This window comes from Ctenopharyngodon idella, chromosome 8 (assembly GCF_019924925.1).
Source record: "Ctenopharyngodon idella isolate HZGC_01 chromosome 8, HZGC01, whole genome shotgun sequence".
Classification (NCBI taxonomy): domain Eukaryota; kingdom Metazoa; phylum Chordata; class Actinopteri; order Cypriniformes; family Xenocyprididae; genus Ctenopharyngodon; species Ctenopharyngodon idella.
The window spans coordinates 661,043-685,201 of NC_067227.1; the positions used below are offsets into that span (position 1 = coordinate 661,043).

General features: G+C 37.7%; 1 protein-coding gene across 2 annotated transcripts in view; it reads right to left on the bottom strand.

Annotated features, from left to right (window-relative positions):
• Nucleotides 1-5,892: 5,892 nt before the first annotated feature.
• nr6a1a (nuclear receptor subfamily 6, group A, member 1a) overlaps nt 5,893-24,159 on the bottom strand; it is a 138,677-nt gene continuing 120,410 nt past the window's right edge. For both annotated transcript variants that reach the window (XM_051903436.1, XM_051903437.1), the window contains 7 exons: nt 21,651-21,706; nt 19,121-19,287; nt 18,702-18,911; nt 17,073-17,327; nt 14,283-14,404; nt 10,225-10,377; nt 5,893-10,115 (listed from right to left, as the gene is read on the bottom strand). In XM_051903436.1, the coding sequence (XP_051759396.1) occupies nt 9,979-10,115; nt 10,225-10,377; nt 14,283-14,404; nt 17,073-17,327; nt 18,702-18,911; nt 19,121-19,287; nt 21,651-21,706 (1,100 nt within the window). In that variant the 3' untranslated portion in view covers nt 5,893-9,978. The remainder of the gene's footprint in view (nt 10,116-10,224; nt 10,378-14,282; nt 14,405-17,072; nt 17,328-18,701; nt 18,912-19,120; nt 19,288-21,650; nt 21,707-24,159) is intronic.

Here is a 24,159-nt window from a genome sequence, read left to right on the forward strand (position 1 = left end):
AGGCCTTCCCTGAAATAGACGTCGTCTGGACTGGAGCATATGTTGCTCTAAAACCTTTATATACCTTTCAGCATTCATAGTGCCTTCCAAAACATGCAAGTTGCCCATACCGTATGCACTTATGCACCCCCGTACCATCAGAGATGCTGGCTTTTGAACTGAACGCTGATAACACGCTGGAAGGTCTCCCTCCTCTTTAGCCCGGAGGACACGGCGTCTGTGATTTCCAACAAGATTATCAAATTTGGACTCGTCTGACCATAGAACACTTTTCCACTTTGAAACAGTCCATTTTAAATGAGCCTTGGCCCACAGGACACGATGGCGCTTCTGGAAAATGTTCACATATGGCTTCCTTTTTGCATGATAGAGCTTTAGTTGGCATCTGCAGATGGCACGGCGGATTGTGTTTACCGACAGTGGTTTCTGGAAGTATTCCTGGGCCCATTTAGTAATGTCATTGACACAATCATGCCGATGAGTAACGCAGTGTCGTCTGAGGGCCGAAGACCACGGGCATCCAATAAAGGTCTTCGGCCTTGTCCCTTACGCACAGAGGTTTCTCCAGTTTCTCTGAATCTTTTGATGATGTTATGCACCGTAGATAATGAGATTTGCAAAGCCTTTGCAATTTGAAGTTGAGGAACATTGTTTTTAAAGTATTCCACAATCTTTTTAACAGCTCTGCCCATCTTTACTTCTGAGAGACTCTGCCTCTCTAAGACATCCCTTTTATAGCTAATCATGTTACAGACCTGATATCAATTAACTTGATTAGCTGATGGATGTTCTCCCAGTGGAATCTTTTTAAAATTTCTTGCTTTTCCAGCCATTTGTTGCCCCCGTGCCAACTATTTTGAGACCTGTAGCAGGCATCAAATTTGAAATGAGCTCATTTAGTGGATAAAAGTGTAAAATTTCTCTGGTTTAAACATTTGTTATGTTATCTATGTTCTATTGTGAATAAAATATAGCCAATATTTTATTCACAATAGAACATAGATATGATTTGGGTGTGAGCAAAAACACACTGTTTGTGTGTGTCCCTTTAAATGCAAATGAGCTGCTGGCTGCTTTCCAGAAGAGGGCGAAGCTTTAACAGCTCACGCTTCGGTTGCTCAACAACAACAAAGCTGGAGAATCTCAAGCAGCCAAAATGAGGATTGTCAGTAACGGTGTTCAGCCTTACATTGTTCAAACTGGAGTCGACACTGATGGAGAGACTCAGGAAGAAGTTACAACTTTTAGAATGAAACTGGACGTTTCTGAATGGTTAGTGGATAAATTTATGTAGTTGCTGTGGAATTGATTAAACTCATCGACTAGCATGTGCCGTCATGTTAATCTTTTGAGCTAACGAGACTCTAAATAGTGTTCTGTGCTTATCTGTGCAGCCAACGACAGAACAGTTAGCATGCTTTTGCCATGGCGTAAGAATGGCGGTGCCGTGGGTGGAAATGTGCAGATTAGGGGATGGGTATATTATAATAAGATCCCCTTCCTACGTCACAAGGGGAGCGAAGCTGAGCGGCTCGTTTTTTTCACATGCTTGCAGAGAAGGGCTTACCAAAACAATGTTACTGGGTTGGCCTTTTTCACGTTTCTGGGTTGGTAGATGCACCGGGGACCCAATTATAGCACTTAAACATGGAAAAAGTCTGTGATATTTTCATATTCATATAAATTTTCATGATATGTACCCTTTAAACCTTTTTGCCATCCTAAGAACATACAGAGTGCTGCGTAATGAAGTACAGCAGAGCAGTGCAAAAAATTTCAAATATTGGGGGGGACAATTTGGCCATTTCTAATTATTGGAGGGGACTTGTCCCCCTCACTGTCTATGGTGGTTACAGCCCTGGTTTAAACTTTTATCACCCTTTCGAAATGATCCATTAAACAGTTGTGATTTGAGGAGCGTACAGGACGTGTCCACAATAGCGGATATCATATAACACTAGCAAAAACATCCTGAGCCCTTCACATAAAAATCATTGTTGTGAAAGGAGTTCAAACACCTGCTTTTTGCATATTAGACCTGGCAGACACACAAAAAACTTTTGTTGGAGATTTCTCAGAAATTAACTAACAAATCTCTACTTATTGCCCTGTATGATTACAACAAAAACTGTCCTTCAGAGCTGAAAACCCACATGCAGTAGGTGAATCTAAAAAATCCTGCATGTACACACACACAAAGCACAAATTATCCCCACTGCACTTAAAACCTTATATTTACTAGTTTATGATAATATAATATAAAAATGTTATCCTTTTTACTTTGTCTGCCATCTCTTTATTAGCATGTAAACTCTTTTGGCACAGAAAAAGCATGTTCTTGGTTCTCTGATGTTGGTTAACTGTCACATGACATGCAGGTAAAATAAATAAAATATTTTATCTTTAATTAATTATTAGCTTTTCTTTAAATCCCAACCCCCAGCAGTTCCCTCACAAACCCCAGTTTGGCAAGCCCTGATCAAGAATATCAACTTTATGCAATTTGCGACTTTAAAAATCAGCTGAGTCAGGCAGTGAGGCCCACGTTAGTCGTCTCTGTCTGTCAAATGTGTGTTTACACGACCTGGACGAGCCTGAGTTCAGTGAGGCGGCACTATCAGTGCATAAATATTGTTCATTCTGCAATGATGGACTCTCTGCGCAACACATTTGGAGTTTAGTTTGGGCTGGATTGATGAGAGCCCTTCGTGGAGGTGCCATTGGGTGTCTGTTTGTGTTTAAATGATGAAACCCCAGTGTCTTTGGCACAAGCAAACCGGGGAAGCTGGTGACTGGATGAGGTCAAGCTCATCTCTATTAGTGAGGAACAGAATTTGCTGACTTGTAAGGACAGGTCAAAATGATATCAGTTCAACCTGAAGGGAGGAGATTAGAAAAATACAGAAGATTTACGTCTTTTATAAAAAAAAATATGATTGTTTTTATAGTGGGCACTTTACATGAATAGTGTACAAAATGGGGCCTAAAACGCTTTAAAATCTTAAAAAAAAACAAAAAAAACAAAAACAAACAAACACTCAGTTGTTTGACCTTGTTGTTTGAGAAAATGTTCATCGTCCACATGAATAAGAAAGTAAACTAAATACTATATGAGCTCTTGTGTGTCATATGAGGTCTGCAAGTTTTGCAAACCTGTTTTTAAATCTAAACACATATAAAACCCTCATTTATGTGATTTTATTTTCTAGCAATAAACATTATTTACACATCAAAATTTGATCAAAATGAATAATTTGATCAAAATTGTCAAAATTTATAAATGTATAAAATTAAAGAAATGAAATATAAAAGCTATGCAAGAATAGGGGTGTGCGATATTGACCAAAAAATATATCTCATTGTTTTTTGTTTTTTTTTGTTTTGTTTTTATTTTGCTGAGTGTGTTTTTGTGTTGGTACCTCGGCTAGTTTAGACATGTCATGGATAAATAAATATGACCCCAAAACCGCCAGTAGTTGGTTCATTCATTCATTCAAACGATTCATTCAAAACGGCTGATTCATTTAGAAGCAAAGCAAGTGACTCGCTGCATCCAAAATCACGAACTGTCAGATTGACTGTTAAAAAAGTATGCTCTATATAGTATGAATATGGGTAGTATGAATGAAATTCAGACATTTGCCATCTTGTTACCATGTGACCTACCAGCGTCAATTATGTCGCTTCACCTCCATTCATAAATCCTCTCCCGTGGCCTCATGGGATAGTAAAGTGTCCATCAAATGCACACTTCAGAATCTCAGTGGAAGTAGTAGGTCATCCGGGGACTTTTTGCCTACTGTTTTTTGAATACTATGTGTTCAGACATACTACTCTGTTGCCATACTGTTTTTCGCATGCTATATAGTAGGAAAGTATTCGATTTTGGATGCAGCAATTGTCTTTATGAATGGATCATTGAATCATTGACTCAAATGATTCGTTCAAAAACAGATTCATTCAGGAATGAAACACAGCAACAACAAATGTTCTGCTCCAGCTTTGTTTGGAGCTGTTTTCATTGGCAAAACAGGAAAAAAAAAAACAATATTGTGCCTAAAATGTAACTCACTCAATATTAACTTCTTGTTTGTTGAACTGTTGTATGAAATCAATATCACATTATATATTCGGGAAAACGTCTCTCTTGCTTGTGTGAAATTAGGCTACTTAACTATATCATATCTTATAAATATAAAAAATAAAAACCTATACAGGGATATTTTTTGTTTTCATAACTTAAATAACAGGGGCATTCTAATTGGCTTCATCACGCAGTGAATGCTTTTGGACTCTAAAGAAGTGTTTTTTTGTTGTTTTGCAAAGCGAGTGACATACTCGATAATGTCAGCTGGCACACCAATAAAATATTATCGTAGACGATAAATATTGCACACCCCTATGGCAGAATAGGTAACATAGTGGAAAATTATTATTAAAATTAATTATTATTATTTTGGGTTAGGGTTAGTTAAAGAGTGTTAAAGACTAACTAACACTTTTTAGTTAACTTTACTTAATGTCTTATCTTCATTTTAAAAAATCCAGTAATCTGCACTATTCACATACTATGCCTTGTTTACTCAGAAAATCCAGGATAGATTAATTGATTGGTTTGAGTGCCATTTTGTCAAGAAAAAAAGGGTGGGGCAATTCTTAATGGACTCATTTCCTCCACTTCTGCAGTTATTCATTAATTTGCCAAAGTCATCTTGAATGTTGAATTGTCAGTACAACTGAAACATTTGAGAGAACATCACATAAGCTGACTTCATAAATTGATGATATTCCTAAATGTTCTTGTTTGAACTCGCCATTATGCTGATCAGTGTTCCTTTGGTTGGGCTCTTGGAACTTCATTAATATTATTGTAATTCTCTTCCTATTGATGCAGCAATGCAACAAGAAATCAGTTATTTGGTTTCAAAGGAAGGGAAGTAATAAATAAGTTGCTTTTAAAAGGTGACCTAACTTCTAAATAAATCATTAACTAGTCAATTTTTTATGTCAGATAATTCTTTATTGTTTTTAAAAAATTTTAATTAACACTTATGTCATAAACACCTTGTGAAACTCTTAGTTGGGTTGATATAATTCCTCTGTATTTGTGAAACATCTTTCAATTGACCTTGCTTGAGTCACACAGACTTAACATTCAACGTGCAAAACACAGCAATGGTTACAACAATGGTAGCTATACAAAGTCAAGAGTAATTCTAAAGTAAATTATCAAGTACTCTCTACAGATCTTTTTAGTTACTAGAACTCTGGTGTAAGTGAACTATACCAACTAAGCATTTGTCAGTACAAGATACTATTCATATTTCATTTTACTTAGTTTAAGGCAATCAGTTTCCATGCTGTTTATGGAAAGTAATTTTAACTAATTAGATTTTACAATGTATATTCTATATTATTATTTTTTTATTTTATTCACACATTTCTTGATAGTTTATTATATTATGTGTTCTATTTATTATTATTATTATTATTATTATTATTATGTGTGTGTATATCCATAATTCTTTGTTGGTTCTGTTGTTGTTGCCCTGTGATGAGGAACTAAGAAAAAACATTACATCTTATGAGACAAATAAAGAACCTTAAACCTATTATTTTTGACCATAAAGACTTCAATATTAGTTCAACAGATAAAGTCACTGTAAAATTCAGTTATTAGATTCCAATTGAAAAGATCAAGACCTCTGATACAGGCCCAAGTGACAACCAGTTTGATGTGTTTGAATTAAAATTAAAATTTCATGCTATAGGTTAATTCTATGTTGGACACTAGTTCATCAAACACCTCTAACAAACACCTCTCACAATCATGGACGTTTTAGTTCATGGTTCATGCTGCAATGCTGAACAACAAAATATGACAAGACGTGGTTTCACAGTTGCATAAGATTCACATTTATTTGGTTTCAAGTCCTAAAACATTCTAAACATGCTTTTATAACACATATGGGTCACATTCTTCACAGGTAGTAAAAGTCAAAGGAGCAGAAGAAGAGGTTTGTGACATGGGTTAGGAAAAGCACCTCAGACATCACTCCCAAAAACACACGGACAAACGCAAACTTCAGTTAGCATGTGCGAGTGTCGATTTGGTGTTTTCAGGAGCGCATCTGTTCCCTGAGATAATCACCCATGTCCTCATAGAAACCTCTCGTCTGGCTCCGTATGGTTTGCTCAAGCCCCAACATTCACCAGTGTTTCTTCTATTAAGATTCCCACCGGATCGAGAATAATTCCAAAGAGAACTGTTGGAAGATTGAAATAAGCTCTCTGGCTATGACAGCACTTTGATAGTCTTTCAAGAACCAATCAGGATACCCGTAACAATCAAGTGAAAGAAATCTGATTGGCTGAAAAGTGTCAAAGCATCAACATGATTACGATGGACTGACAACAAACTTGTAAACAGTTGAGAACTAATAATAATATCATACAGACAAAAAAAAAAAAAAAAAAGGAAAATACATTCTTCATGAAAACAATTCACAAACAGTGTTTACAACTAGGAATATAATACTGTTCATTTCACATGTTATAATTGCACTGAGAAACAGTCTTCATTGAAGAGTGAAGCAGCATCTGATGTATATAATCAGGCCATTATCACACAATTTACTACAGAAATGAACGATTATTTCGAGGCGATGAACAGGTGGAAACTACGCTCTTATCTCAATCTCTGAAGTTTCCAGAATGGCATATGAGACGGACAAAGAAACTGGTGCTTTGAAACCAATAAATAACGATTAATACTTCGCCTGAATGAAAGCACGCTACATGATGACACACAAAAGAGGTAGTTTCAAATGAAAAATGTATAAAAAGAAACAAACGAGGACGCTTTGTAAAATACGAAAGAAAACAATAAGACCTAAATGGGGAGTGTGGCTCTTTTAAAGGTCTGCTATGAGATTCAAATGCCAGACAAACAAAACCATTAGAAAAGAGATATTCCTGAGTTTTTACTGGCCGATCAAAACACTGAAGGTACAACTCTGTTAGAGCTGAAATACGAGATTCATATCCTCTCTATTCTGACGTGGCCGATGGCTTGCAAATGCGTAGTATCGCGGTCTATGTCTGCGTGTTTTGGAGTTTTTACCTATAACAAACACTTCACCCGTATCAGGAGTTTAGTCTGACATTTAGCTAGCTCACACTCTAAAGCAAAACATTCACAATATCTACGACATGAAGGGACACAATGTGGGATGGATGGATGACACGACGAATGAAACGTTTAGGATTAAGGACACGCAAAGCGGCATACAGACAGAGCGGTAGCGTCCGGCGAACATCACCACGCAGGTTTAGCTGCACTTGAGACGGGCCGTTACCAGGCTGAATGTGCGTCTTTGGTTTGGGCCCCTTTGTCATTGTCTGGTGCAAATATGTAAACATTACTCGACGCATATCGAACGTGTTTGGAATGTCTGAAATGATGAGAGCTACGGCGAGCGCATCCACTGATAAAAGCCTCGGTATGATAAAAAGGCATGTCATAGGCGGACTAGCTAGCATCTCAGTCATGTTTTTTTTTTTCCCTTGAATCGTGTTTACAGTAAAACTCATTGCATCTGATACTCAAAACCGAAACAAAATACCCTTCAAAACAACACTCCCCCCTTCCCGAACTCATAAAAAGAAAAATAAAACTTCTAAAAGGACCTACAATGTCCGGAATACTACAAACTACTAAACCGTCAGGCACATCAGCACTGCGGTATCTGAGAGAGATGCGCGTGAGTTAGAAAAACAGTAACTTTACCCTGTTTAAAATGTGAGGGAAGGAAGCAGCAGCAGACCAGGACTGAACTACACTGTGAGGAAATCCATTTTTCTCCACGTCTGAATTCAAAATAAATGCCTTTTATTGTAGCTTGAGAACATTTGGCGGATAAATTTGAGAACTAATCTGATGCTAATCATAATCATTTGAGAACATTTGGTGGAAAAATGGTGACTAAATCTCTCCAATGCTAAATTTCAGCTGATTAATAGTTGACTTAATGAAGGAACCGAGTGAGTGCGAAATGGGACATTTCCACATTTCACTGCCGGACCGAGTGCAAACCGTTTGGAGTGTGCCGTAAAAAAATCAGTTTCCTAATTAGTATTTTTGTCTTGTTTTCCAGTGCAAACATTCTTAAATCAAAACACAAGCAAAACGACAAATTAAGTCTTGTTTCTATGAAAATATATATCAAAATTAAAGGATTAGTTCACTTCAGAATTAAAATGTCCTGATAATTTACTCACCCCCATGTCATCATCCAAGATGTTCATGTCTTTCTTTCTTCAGTCGAAAAGAAATGAAGGTTTTTGAGGAAAACATTCCAGGATTTTTCTCCATATAGTGGACTTCACTGGGGTTCAACGGGTTGAAGGTCCAAATGTCAGTTTCAGTGCAGCTTCAAAGAGCTCTACATGATCCCAGACGAGGAATAAGAGTCTTATCTAGAGAAACGATCGGTCATTTTCTAAAAAAAATAAACATTTCTATACTTTTTAACCACAAATGCTCATCTTGCACTGTTCTGCGATGCGCCACGCATTACGTAATCACGTTGGAAAGGTCACGCGTGACATAGGTGGAAGTACCGATCCAGTGTCTACAAAGCGTACAGATCGTTTCTCTAGATAAGACTCTTATTCCTCGTCTGGGATCATGTAGAGCTCTTTAAAGCTGCACTGAAACTGACATTTGGACCTTCAACCCGTTGAACCCCAGTGAAGTCCACTATATGGAGAAAAATCCTGGAATGTTTTCCTCAAAAACCTTCATTTCTTTTCGACTGAAGAAAGAAAGACATGAACATCTTGGATGACATGGAGGTGAGTAAATTATCAGGAAATTTTAATTCTGAAGTGAACTAATCCTTTAAGTGAGTTTATGAAAATAATCTGCCAATGAGGTCAAAAAGAAAAAGTTGAAAAAGTAGATTTTTCTGACAGATATTGTTTCTTTCGTTTAGGCTTAGACACACTTCATTTTGGTACATTTTTCAGTCATTTTGCCTCTGAAGTACATGTATCTTGATCTAAGAATGTTTAGATATTTGTACTGGAAAACAAGACAAAAATACTAAGTAAAAAAAGTCATTTTGTTTTGTTTTATTGTAGTGTTGCTGTTGGACGCCGCTATTCTCCCCAGAAGTCTCTCGTATTTTCAACAAGGGTGAGCCGAGCAGGGCTTACTTCCCTCCAAATTTGCATAACACTTTGGTCAAAACAATAAAAGAAAGAAAGAAATCAACATAAACAATATTAACAACACATATTCTGTTGTCAAGTAAAATCCTCACTTCGCCCTCAGCCTATGATTGTGAAACCTACGCGTACACCTCTCTTTTGTGTAAACAATCACGCTCTCCATCGTGGCCTTGCACAGGAAGATAAAAGCTTGTGTTAAGAGGTTACATGACAACTGACCGTGTGTTTGAGGACCGCAGAAATGACAAGACGGCCTCAAACTCGAGGCACAGCGTTGACGTTAACTCCCGAGCGGCCCGGACCGTCGCAAAACAGAGAGAGAGTACGCGAAAGGTTTTCTTCCTGAGGTAGTCTTTCAATAAAACAAGTCATATTGCTTTCATATTTATCTGTCCCTATCAGCACCCGAAGTATAAAATAAAACCAAGCAGTAGATCTAATCCGATCAGTGGTTACACGTCACATATCACAGTTGGACTGAAGCGTGTGAAATCCACTGCGCTTTTTGTGCATTTTCATTTGAAAAGGAGCATGTGCACAGTGTGGATCAACATACATTCAGCTCTGTCTGGTAATAAATAGAGAGAAAAAACAACACTAATCTAAACAAAATGCATAAAATAGTTTCTTATCACATTCATGAGAGGAGGAGGAGGAGGGTACCGGGAGCCCCACCCCCAAATATAACACCCCACCCCCGTGCAATAGATGGGGAGGGTGTTTTTGAGGGAGGCGGGGGCGGGGCTAGTTGGCAGGGGCGGTGCCCTTTGTCACACAGGGGGAGGAGCCTGTCCTGTAGCTGCTCAGACTTGACTTACAGGAGTGCAATACTGCCTTAAACAGCAGGGGGAGCTGCTCCAAAGGGATGTTGACCAACTTCCCTGAAATACGAGTGGAGAACAGCTGAGTTTTTGACCGCTAAATTGATACCTTTACAAATCTTATGAAAATAAATGAAAAATACGTCATCTCTCGGACTTCTGGACTTACCTGCAATGCAGCGGATCTCTGGCAGACACATCATGATCTCGGGGAAGCGTTTGGGCTGGTGAGGGTACTTGTACTCGGTGTAATCCTGACAGACGTACCAGTAACGTTTGTTCAACTGCTCCAGCTGGGTCACATTGGTCAGACCACGGATATCTAGACAAATATAAAGAGATATCTTGATGCTGGAAATATATGAAAATGAAACATTTGAAAAACACTAAATGCTTTTGCGGCATTATGATATTACGGCTCTATTATTGTTGATTCTCTATATACAGTATCTCACAAAAGTGAGTACACCCCTCACATCTTAGCAACCATTTTAGTATATCTTCTCAAGCGACAATACTATAGAAATGAAAACTGTATATACTTTAGAGTAGTCAATGTGCTGCTTGTATAGCAGTACAGATTTACTGTCCTCTAAAAATTACTCAACATACAGCCATTATTGTCTAAATAACTCTCAACAAAAGTGAGTACACCCTAAGTGAACATGTCAAAACTGTGTCCAAACTGTCTATATTTTGTGTGAGCACCATTGTTATCTAGCACTGCCTAAATCCTCCTGGGCATGGGATTCACCAGAGCTGCACAGGTTGTTGGTGGGATCCTCTTCCACTCCTCCATAATGACATCAAGGAGCTGCTGGATGTTAGACACATGGCGCTTCTCCACCTTCCGCTTGAGGATGCCCCACGGGTGCTCAATAGGGTTCAGGTCTGGAGACATACTTGGCCACTCCATCACCTTCAGCTTCCTCAGCAAGGCAGTTGGCGGTGTGTTTGGGGTCGTTATCATGTTGGAAAACTGTCGTTCGGCCCAGTTTCTGAAGGGATGGCATCATACTCTGCTTCAGAATGTCACAGTACATGTTGGAATCCATGTTTCCCTCAATGAACTGTAGCTCCCCAGTACCAGCAGCACTCATGCAGCCCCAGACCATGATGCTACCACCACCATGCTTGACTGTAGGCAAGACACAGTTTTCTTTGTACTCCTCACCAGGGCGTTGCCACACATGCTGGACACCATCTGAGCCAAACAAGTTTATCTTGGTCTCATCAGACCACAGGACATGGTTCCAGTAATTCATGCTCTTGGACAGGTTGTCTTCAGCAAACTGTTTGCGGGCTTTCTTGTGAGCCAGCTTCAGAAGAGGCTTCCTTCTGGGATGACAGCCATGCAAACCGACTTGTTGCAGTGTGCGGCGTATGGTCTGAGCACTGACAAGCTGACCTTCCGCTTCTGCAACCTCTAAAGCAATGCTGGCAGCACTCATGCATCTGTTTTTTGAAGCCAGCTTCTGCACCTGACGCAAGCACGAGGACTCAGCTTCTTTGATCGAAGAGTGGAACCAGTCTTGGAAAACCTCTCTCTATGACCCTGGCCACTGTACTGTAACTCAGTTTCAGGGTGTTACTGATCTTCTTATAGCCTAGGCCATCTTTGTGGAGAGCAACAATTCTAATTCTCAAATCCTCAGAGAGTTCTTTGCCATGAGGTGCCATGTTGAACATCCATTGGTCAGTATGAGAGGATTGTACTCAAAGCACCAAATTTTAACTGCCCTAATACAAGATACACAAATTTGTATGGTCCTATCAAGCAGACAAAAACATGAACATGATTAATAGGACATGTGGCTTTGCATGGTTAAAAGACGTAGAGCTGTTACCACTTAGGGTGTACTCACTTTTGTTGCCAGCTATTTAGACAATAATAGCTGTATGTTGAGTTATTTTCAGAAGACAGTAAATCTGTACTACTATACAAGCAGCACATTGACTACTCTAAAATATATACAAGTTTCATTTCAATAGTATTGTCCCTTGAGAAGATATACTAAAATAGTTGCTGAAATGTGAGGGGTGTACTCACTTTTCTGAGATAATGTATTTGTTTGAGTGCTCATGCAGTAAATGGAAGATCTGGATGAATTTTCACAAAATATCATGAGGAAGAATCAATAATCAGCACAGCCTAGAAGAGCATTAGCACACAATATGTGTGTATGTATAATATATATATATATATATATATATATATATATATATATATATATATATATATATAGGTCTATTGTATTATAATTAGGCCCATCAAGCGATTAAAAATTTTAATCTAAATAACTACAGGATATTGAAATTCATTAATCTCAAATGTATTGCACATCAAATTTGGCTGAGATATTACCCCCGAAAGATAATTTAAAGTCATCATTGTGTTAAACGAGAAAAGCATCAAATAGACATTACAAAAAGTAGCTTTAGAAATTTTTTTTTTCAAATTCATCTTAGAATTTATTACACATCAATTTTTCAGCTTCAATGGCCATTAGGGTGAGTAAATGACAGGATTTTCATTTTTTAAACTATACCTTTAATGAGTTTTTAATTAATATGGAAATTAGGGCTGCATGATTAATCGCACAATTAGAAAAATAATTGAAAATCAAACAATTGAAATCACGCTTAAATGCGATTCTTAGTGCGATTATGAAATCGCAAAGGCTGCGATTATTTTTTTATCCGCAGCTTGTCAAAATATGGCTCCAAATGCTAATCCATCTGAAAGCACTGCGAGTCGCTTATAATGTACATTTGAAAAAGCAACACGCGTCAAACATCTTTCCAGACTTAAGAAGCATTTATTAACATCTTGTCCAACAAAAGACAACATTTAATAACATGTTTTTACTCCAAACTCACTTCATAACGACAGTTTAGCATCCTTCTGTGAGATGATGTGGATCTTACACAGAATAAGTCAGTCGTGTGTTTATTAGTCATGTTTAATCAATCAAAGCGTTTCAATCTTCTATTTATTCAGCTACAGCGATGACGTCCATAGGGATTTCCTGAATTGGTGCATGTTATCTACTTCTATAGCAGGGCATATTTGGAGTTTCTGCGCAAGAGCGCCCTCTGGCTTTCAGATGGAGAACCATTCACTACTGATCACAGAGCTGTACAGCTCTGACAATCTACCCATAAAATTATTCCCAGCCTTTTCCAAATCACATGTGGTTTAATTGTGATTAATCGTGCAGCCCTAATGGAAATATGTTTTTTTAAAGAAATGATACTGTAAATAAGAAACTAAAACTGCCAGTAGGTGGCGGTAAATGCCTTAATGAGTAAAGCTCAAAGCTCACTTTTTATGCGTACGCAAGGGGTCAGAGTACAGTGCGAGTGACGCGAATTTGTCATCAGAAGAGTACGCGCCTACTCTACATGCACCGCAGGATTTTTGTAACTGGTCGCACATGCGTATTTAATTATTTATTTTTTGCAGTAATTAGTTTATCCACCATGCCCTGGTGGCGTCGATTCACAAGGTAGTCAAAGAAAAACTGCATAAACAGAACAGAACAGAGGTTAGACAGAGGTTAGAGTCTAACAGAGGTTAGAAAGTACCCTCATTTGTACAACTCTAGCATGAAAGAATATAAATATATTTACATAGATTGTGGCGAGAGATTGCTTAAAACAGCGCATATGTCGAACGCCTGTGTACACGTACGAGTCAAGTGAAGTATACTTTGCAAGGCTGTGCATTCGACTGTGCGCGTACACTAGTGTACGAGTAAAAAAACGAAGTATACCCAGGGCTTAAGTCACTGAGTCATTCAATCATTCGATTCATTCATTGAGTCATTTATTCATTAGATTAGTTCAAAACAGCACTCGTGTGATATTGTGCTCGTTACTTGTGACGTTGTGTGATATTGCTTTAACTATCATATGATATAAATATGAGACAAAAACTCATACAGGAGCATTTTTGACCTGATATCTTGAATTTTAGGGTCATTCTAACGACATTTTATAGGCTACATCAAGCACTGACTTGTTGCCCTGCTTCATGTTGTGTAACTGTATGAAATGTTAGATGACGTACGTAAGTCTGTGGCTGCGTTAAGTACGGGAATAATTTTAACATGTTATTTTCCCCATAACTATATGGGCATGACATAATTAATTAAGTCAACACATAAAATTGACAACCCTAATTATAATATAAATACAAATGAATGCATCTTTGTGCTGTTTTACCTTGGTTGAGGAAGTTGATGGCCTTCATGCAGGCATATTCCTCATTGCTGACCTTCAGCTGATGGAACTTACGGAACAGATAGATCAGCTTCTCCATCACCTCCATCCCATCCTCACTGAAACTACACACACACACACACACACACACACACACACACACTCCATCAGTCAACTATAGATTTCACATTTTTATCGACAGCATTGATTGATCAGAACAGTATCTGAAGCAGTGTCCCCTGCATGAATACCACAGATCAATCGCTACACAAAATCGTATTTGTTGATGATTTTAATGCTGAACATGCGATGAGGCACACTAGAGTAAAGCTTCTTCTCACAAGAGCCGACATCCACACATGAGTTTTTAATAAACCTGTTTCTGAGAAACGTTGATCTTCTTATCATCTGATTCCATGCGCTTCTATGTGTGCACATCCATTAAACCAGAGTTTATGAGTTAAATTTATGTTACTAATGAGATAATAAGAATATGTTTGAGTGGGAGACCATATGAACTGTGGAATAATGTTTTAGTGATAAAGCACAGTGCTAAATTACTTGCCACGACATACCCAGCAGCTCCATTCAGTCTCTTCTCAGCATTCATGACTCTACTTTTCTGAATCTGATCGGTCTCTAGTATATCTGCTGTTCCCCTTTACTGACTGCAGTCACTTTGAACTCTCTCCCTAAAAGTAAGTCGTGACCTTCAGCGTGTACCTGCCCCGTTAAAAACGAATGTTTCACTACCTCAGACCTCATGCCCTGCATTTCTGCCCAGCATGCAACAGTAAATCTAGCCCGGAGATCAAGAAAAGGCGGTTCAGAGGTCAGGTGATCGAAGAACTAATTTACACACACCACACACACTCCCCTGCTTCACGTCAGCGCTAGTATTTCATTCTTTAGGATACAGGTATGTGAAGCCGGGCTCTAGACATAGAATTAGACCAAAACAAACAAGACGCTTATAATGTTACAAAAGATTTCTATTTCAAATAAATGCTGTTGTTTTGAACTTTCTGTTTATCACAGATTCCTGTAAAAAATAATCATGGTTTCCACAAAAATATGAACTGTTTTCAACATTGATAATAATCAGAAATGTTTCTTGAGCATTAAATCATCATATCAGAATGATTTCTGAAGGATCATGTGACACTGAAGACTGGAGTAATGATGCTGAAAATTCAGCTTTGATCACAGAAATAAATTATATTTTACAATATATTCACATAGTAAACAGCTATTTTAAATAGTAAGAAATTAATTTTTTTTTTTGCTGTATTTTTGTTAAATTGTGAGCATAAGAGACTTTAAAAACAAACATATACATACATATACAAGGTAACACAACTAGATCTCTTTTATTGAATCCAAAAGGTTTTAATTATATTTTGCTACATATAAAGGTATTTTAAAGATTCTGAAGTGTCAAAAGGTCATTCGGTTTAACCGTCCAAAGGCCAAGACAGCCATTTCATTTGTGATAAAAATATCTTAAAATGTAATAAATGTATATATTTTTTATTCTGGCATGATTTTATAACATCATATATCAACATAGTGCAAAATGGTATTAAAATTATGTGTAGAAGTCATTGCTTTGTTATGAGAAAGAATGTCCAGAAAAATGAATTTCATTGATGTCATTCGGAGTAACCAATATAAAGGGACCATTTTGGATCAAGTCATGCGGTCAGTATCATGTGACAGGATGTGACATCATTCAGACACCTGCAAAGGACCACATGGTCGTGAAGCAAAGTAACTAACTCTCTCTTAACTATTTGAAAAATTCATGTTTTCACTTGCTCATCCGCATGTCCCGAAACATCAGGTCATTCGGTACAACCGCTATAAAACATGGAAAATGTTGTAATATTTTAAAAACTTGTACTAAATATAAAATGTTTGATTGTCCTTTTGCTAGCTAGCTAGCTAGATATCAGCCTGTTAGCATTGTTTGAAAATATCGTCATTCGGTAAAACCAATATTTTGGTGAAACCGAATGACTTTTTTGGTGACAAATTTTGTCCATATTGTAAAAAAAAATGACAAAAGCAGTGTTAACTGATTATAAAAACCACAATCTCACTTAATAAAACTTCAAAATTAATTATATCTCCTTTGTTTTTTTTTTTACACTTCTAAAAACCTTGTTCATCAATGACCCATATGAGACATTTAAATAATTTAACTGTTTATTTAAATAAAAAAAAAATTAAAATGGAATAATAATTATTTTACACAATATTAAATGCATTATTAAACTATTATTGTACTATTCAAATATATATTATATATAACAAATAATATTTTTAAAATTCAATTAAACTTTTCACTCAAATTGATATATTGAATCTGTAATTGAGGAAAAAATAATAATTGAAAGAGTTGAAATTAAAAATGGAAAAATAACTAATGGGGGGGGGAAAAACTGATATTGATGTTGCCATTCAAAAGCACTTTTCAAATAATTTACAAACATACACTGGGAGCCACAAAAACCTGCCTGAGATTTCTGAGGAGATGGAAAAATAAGGGAGAGACAGACAGACATGAGATGAAAACATCTGTGCCTTGCTCCCACATACAGAGATGCCTGAGCGTATCTGAAGCATGGAGAACAGTCTAGCTACTGTGATTTAAAACAAGCCCTACATAGGAGGAGATATTTCTCAGGTCCATGTTTTCATTCAGTTCTTTTTAATGATTCAAAACAATCGACGAGTGCTTCAAAATCATAGAGAGAGCTGTGAATAAAACATAAGATCTGTGTTCCTCACCTCTGCAGCTCTTCGTCTGACGGGGTGTATTTGTCGGTGACGCTGGCGAGGTCTCCGAGCACCTGGGCGCTGTAGACCGTCAGACAGGCCAGCAGGATGAGCTCCTGCCAGGTGGCACTCAGGAGCCGCGTGTAGTCCTCGATGGACAGCTCGCAGAAGAAAGGAAGCTTCTTGATCCAGGAGATCTGTCTGAAGAGAAGTTCATCTGCCAGCCGACACAACAGAGCGAACAGCTCCACCTGAGTGACCCGATACCTACACAAGAGAGATTAGAGAGAGTGTCATGTGAGGCAAGTCATCTGGATTTGTACATTTTATGACTGTAAAAAATTGCCAAATGTTTTAAAATGAGTGATGCTGCATCTACATTCATTCAGAAACATTTGAAATCGGCATTTTTGTTTTAAATTACTCTCCGTCCACACCAGCTCTTTCCAAAAGTTTCTCATCCACACTGAAAAGTTGGAAAACGCTAAAATCATCTTATTGCGCATGTGTAAAACATAATAAAAGCTCACTGAGATGCTACCAAGAGACCAGATATAATAAATAATTTTATTAGCAGAATATCCCATCACTCACTGGTTCGGGTCGCACTCAATCACCACTGGTCTAAAACACAATCGTCCTCATGTTTTGATGCAGGACAGCATTTTCTGTCATCTTTCCAGCAAACAAAAATATATTCTCAGAACATTTTGCTGCCGTTCCCAATTTTTTTCTTGGTTATATGAACATTAAGTGAACGTTCCATTTTATTATTTTGCAAACATTATGGGAACGTTATTTGAATGTTCTCTGAATGTTCTGAAACAAGTAATAACATTTTTTTTAAAAAGTTTGAAGAACATCCAACTAAAAACGGAAAAGTTTTTCCTTTGCGTTTTTCGTGTACAGACAGCATTGTCAAAACGATCCCCGTTCACACGGATCCACGAAAATGACTAAAAATTCTGCTGCCAGGCCAGTAGATGGCGATGTCACTTTGTAAAGAAACACTACGCGCCTATAGACTGAACATGTAATACGCATGCGCATGACGTCACCGTTTTCACAAATTCACGTTTTTGTAGTTTACACAGAGACGAGAATTTGCACTTTGAAACTCATTTTCAAAAGCTTGTGTTTTCAGGCCCCCAAAATGGCGTTGTCGTGCAAATGAACCGCCAAAATGCATTTTCCGTTTTTAGTTGAAAATGGTGTCATATAAATGGCCTAACTACGAACTACATTTTTTATGAAAAACTAACAGTTTTTAATGTTTTTGTGCTAATGTTTTGAGAACATTATTAAAGACCAGATAACTTTGAACAAACATTCAATTAATGTTACTGGAAGAATGTTTGTTTATAATTTTGCCAAGTGAGAACATACCGTTATAACCTCAGATATCCATCAGTACAATATGCGTCACATTACTAAACATGCATCATTGTTTTCACAGTCCACACTACAATGCAAAAACAGTGTTTTAAAATGTACCCATTTAGGATAGCGTCTTCAAAAAGCTTTTTCGCAGGACAAAAACACTGTCTCAGTGTGGACCGAAGGCCAAAACGTAAAGAAAAAGATGCGTTTTCAAATGCATCTGGATTAATGTAGACACAGCCTAAATGAGGTGTTGTTTACCCGTCCTCAATGAGCATGGGCGTGCCCAGCGGGGCCAGTTCCTCTGCTGCCACCAGCTGGCTGATGAGCGTATGGCTCTGGGGGTACAGACTCCGCGGCTGTGCGGCGTATCCAAACAGGTGAGGCAGGAACTGGTAGTGCTGGGCCATTGCATTGCCAATGTACTGTTCCCTCAAAGCAGCGGTGTAGCCATTCAGCTCCACTGAGCGGCTGTGCGAGAAAGGAAAGGAAGAGGAATATCATTTAAAATACTTTGTACACGCAAAACACATTTTTATTTCAATGCATTTGAGGTGAACACAAAAGAATCCAGTCTGTAATTCATGTTCATTGAAGCTGAAGGCAGTAATCTAAGTGAATTATTCCTACACTGAATTCCACTAATGGTTATCGTTGCAGCGGAGCAGGGGAACACTCACTTGGATGAAAGTGTGGATACAGGCGATGGCTGATTCCCATCGGAGACACCGTTGCCGGGGGAACTGTGGTCACTGTCGCCATTGTTTCCCCAAGTGTGTTCCGGCATGTTGGCTTCATCCTTAAACTCCTGTCCGGACATAATCCGTTCGATCTCCTCATCGGAAATCTGTGCAAAGAGAAATGTTTGATCTAAATTCCAAAACGGTGCATGATTTAATGAGGGTCATTCCGCGTCAACTCAACCAGAGGTCTCCGGCTCAAATTTTTGATTTTGTTAATATTTTTTCTGTAGAAAGACAAACAGAAATAGTGATGAAAGCCAAAATATTAAATGTCACAGATGTGTATTTACTGAGTAATCCACTGTTTTGTAGAGGGGGTCAAAATGACCATTTTCACCTGAGATTTGGAGCCAAATTAGAGGGGTGTAAAAACGACTTTAGAAAGATGGCAGCATCATTATTTTATTTTTACACAGAGATTGGTAGGTCTGTTAGTAAAATTTGTTGACTTTATCAATCTTTGTTTCATTATATGCCAACAATGACAGTTCAAAAATGGGAAAAAGCACTTCTTGTGTTTTTTACCTCAAGTTTGCATGTCTGTAACTCAAGAAGTATTAAAGATATCTTAATATCCTTTTAGATTCTGCTTCTTAACAAACTTTCCTTTTCGTATCTTCGTTTTAAAGACTCTCAATGGTTCAATCCCAGAGATATGGAGATCTTAATGCGGCTCCATGAGTAAATTGGTCAATTGTACACACTTTCAGTGGTCAAAAGCCAAATGTGGGTCACTTTTCTTACAGCAGATACTTCTTTTATTTTAAAGAGGAATATCTGAAGAACAAATAATGTGAAAACTAGAAATGTATCTTGTGTTTTTCTATCAGCTCAATTGCATAGAACATACTTGAGTGCCATAAATTTTCATTTTCCAAAGTTGTCATGCCTGTATCTAAAAGTATTCAAGATATCTTAATATCCTTCTAGATTCTCATTCTTAATAATCGTTCCTTTTGAAATCTTCATTTTCAAGGCCCTATATAGTTCAGTCCCATAGCAGCTCCATGTTCAAATTGTTGAATTTTACCCATTTTCAGTGATCAAACCTCTACAAAACAGTGGACTACTTATACTAATATAAGTGGACAAAACAGTGGACTACTAATATTAATATTATAAAGCGACAAGAATATTTTTGGCACTTTATAATATTAATATTGAACCACTGTACTCACATGAACTGATTTAAATATGTTTTTAGTACATTATTGGATCTTAAGAGAGGAAATGTCATTGCTGTCTATAGAGGTCTCACTGAGCCATCGGATTTCAACAAAAATATCTTAATTTGTGTTCCGAAGATCAACGAAGGTCTTACGGGTGTGGAATGACATGAGGGTGAGTAATAAATGACATTATTTTCATTTTTGGGTGAACTAACCCTTTAAGTCTGTCGATTCCATCTCGTAGTCAGTTTAGACTATAGGAAGGGACAGAAAAGCGTTATCTATTGACTGCGCACAAAGTGCAATTCCACGAGCCTTATTATCGCTCTTAATGCGAAAGAGACAAACCAGCGTTTAAGTCAAGGCCGTGCACTAAACATTCCCTTTATAATTCAATTGATGAGTTCAAGCCATCTTTAACAGTGTTTTATTTTGTCTAAGGTGAAGCAACCTGCTATTGTGTGTTCCAGAGGCAATTAGGCCGAGTCAATAAGATGGTGAACTCTAGTGCTGGGATCAGGTGCAAACAAGAGTGCTTAGAGACTAACAAGCTATGCCTTTATGCCCGCTTTGTCCTGTCAAATACAAGTACAATAAATAAGGCTCACCAGGCTTAAACTCATTGAATGGAGCCTGAAGTCTAATAATCAACATGATGTTGGAGAAATATGAGGCAGAGTTACTAAAATAACACAGACCTCCATATCAAAGGCCAAGTTTTGGATTATTAGGCATGTCGAGGGTCACAAAACAACATGAGAATTAAAAACATTCAGCTAACGCTGCCATTCACATCCACATTCACATCCACGCGAATGTAGAAAAGCTGCTAAACACAATGATTTTATGAGTTCAGTTGACAATGAATGAGAAGAATGACAAGGCAATCTATTCACTGGAGCTCTGGCCTTGAGAACAGACTCCTCGAATGAAATTAACATCTTTAAATTACGTGGAGGTCACAAGGTACGCCGGGCTATTTATCCCAAAACTCATCTTCATTTGCGGCAAAACTAATCAGCTCTATTTCCTCCATTCACGACTGGAGAGGGCATGAACGCAAGCGGCGCGGCTGCTTTAATACGAGAGACATGTGAGAAACTCTGGCTGAATGGCAAGGCAGGGACGGAGTAATTAATTTGTGACTTTTAAAAAGTTCTGTTGAAGAAAAATATAAGTATAGAAGAGCGCTGAAGAACAGAGAGATCAGGGCAGTCCATCTCATCAGATAGGACGTCCATTTTGTTTGGAAAGAAAAGTGTTGATGTGTGGAAAGTGAGGTGAGGGGTTATGGGTACCTGTACAGGCCCGATGCTTTTGTTCCTGCCTCCCGGCATGCCATCTTCTCTGATCGCTGCAAAACACAAGACCAAATCATGAGCTGAATGTCCATTAAAAAAACAATTTTACCTTTGAGATGAGAAATTCTGTGCACCTCTGAAATGCTTTGCCTCTTTTCAACATTCAAATTAAAATGACAGACAAAGAGGTTTGCATATCCCTCATGTAGGCGATTTAGATGTTAAATCTAATTGCTTTCAACAACACAAAAACTTTAGCGAAGAACGGCATATATTACAAAAAGTCTCTGGTGTTCCCAGAATGTGTTTGTGAAGTTTTAGCTCAAAATACCCCACAGATCATTCATTATAGCTGGTCAAATCTGCCCCTATTTGGGTGTGAGCAAAAACACGCCATTTTTGTGTGTGTCCCTTTAAATGCAAATGAGCTGCTGCTCCCGGCCCCCTTTCCAGAAGAGGGCGGAGCTTTAACAGCTCGTGCTTCGGTTGCTCAACAACAACAAAGCTGGAGAATCTCACGCAGCCAAAATGAGGATTGTCAGTAACGGTGTTCAGCCTTACATTGTTCAAACCGGAGTCGACACTGATGGAGAGACTCAGGAAGAAGTTACAACTTTTACAATGAAACTGGACGTTTCTGAATGGTTAGTGGATAAATTTATGTAGTTGCTGTGGAGTTGATTCAACTCATCCAATAGCATGTGCCGTCATGGTAATCTTTTGTGCAAATCGAGCGTTGAATTGACCCTCGTTTGTGAAGCAGTCCGGCGTAAAATGACGGCATGGCAACAACACTCTACTACAACAACTCTTCCTCTTCTCTAAAGCAGCCCAACATGGCCTCACCCCCTTTGTTGAGTGTTCTCGGGGGCGGGGTTTATGTATATTGTGATGTCACCGACCCGGGAAGAAGCTCATTGTAGTCCCTAACAGTCGTTTATTGTAGTCCTTTAACAGAAAATTCTTTAAAAGAAAATATCTCCCTTTGCATTGAACTTTGAGTGTCGTAACTTTGCAGATGTTGTTTATGATCAAACAGCAACAGTTAGAAGCAGCAAAAACAAAAGGTAATCTATGGAAGTTTGTTTGCGCCATGAAATAAAAAATAAAAAAGGTATTTGCGAATTATAAAGTCAAAATTGCATCTTATAGAGTCAGAATTGTGATATAATCTTGCAATTCTGAGAAAAAAAGTCAGAATAGTGAGATATAGAATTGCGTGATAAAAACTTGCAATTGTGAGAAGAGTTAGAATTTTTGACTTTATCTCGCAATTCTGACTTTATATTTCACAGTTCTGACTTTATAACTTGTAATTGTGTTTAAATCTCGTAATTCTGAGAAAAAAGTCAGAATTGTAAGATAAAAAGTTGCAATTATTTTTTATTTTTTTTATTTAGTGGTGGAAACAAGCTTCCATAGTAATCAGAGTCTGATATAGATCTAAATAAATATAGATATAATTTAATATGTGGTTAGTGGTTCTCATGGATGGCTTTAATATTTCGCCAAATACTTTTATGGAATTATGTAATTCCATAAAAGTATAATTATGTAAAGAAATAAAGCCATTTTTGTTAACAATGTGAACATGCATTCTTTCTGGAGACGCCTGAATGTTTTGATCAACTATTTGACTTGCTGTAGGCACATTATAATAGACCTCCAGTTTAATATAATGTCTCCAGACCTACATTACTCTGCATTGTGTAGAGCCAGTGTCAAGGTCCAGCACTTCTGAACGCTGGCTGCCAGTTTTCATAATGAATTTCAGAATGGTAGGTGTCACTTTATAATGGTTTGTGGCATTTTCTCTAATGCTAGTTTACAATATGAAATACCTGATTGGTAAGTGTCAGTCTGCGGCACATTCCCCTGCTGGTAAAATAGTGTCTATATTCTTTTGTGATTCCAAATTACAGCTGAACTCTCAATCATGTGCAAATGTAAAAGATGGCTGCTGTTTGTTTACGGTGTCGGTGACTCTCCATAACTTCATGAAACGCGCTGATGATGTGTGATGTTTGCGTGGAGGTATACAAATACATATGTTGACAGGCAGGTAGTACCGAATGCAATGATTGGACGAACATTTTTTAGTCCTAAACTTTGATAGAAGATATGTACATGTTTTAATATTTAGACCTCTTCTATTATTGATTGTTTTTAGGATGTGAAGAGAGTTTCAACCAGTATAACAAAAAGTGTTTATGAAAAACATACCCTACCTTTAACTGTGGTAAAATCACTATAACGCACAGCCTCAGGTGGATTATTGCCTTTAAAAAATTGCAACAACAGATTTAAAAGATGTAATATTTAATTAATAATATTAATAATCGCATCATTAATAATTACAATTTGGTTCATCAGCCGACTATGTAATATATATAGTATGTACTATATAAACAGAGTTTAATTTGATGAGGTCAAATGTGGCTCATCCAATTAGATTAAAGGGCCTAAATTGATGGACAAACCTCTTTGTGCTAAATCGTATTTAATG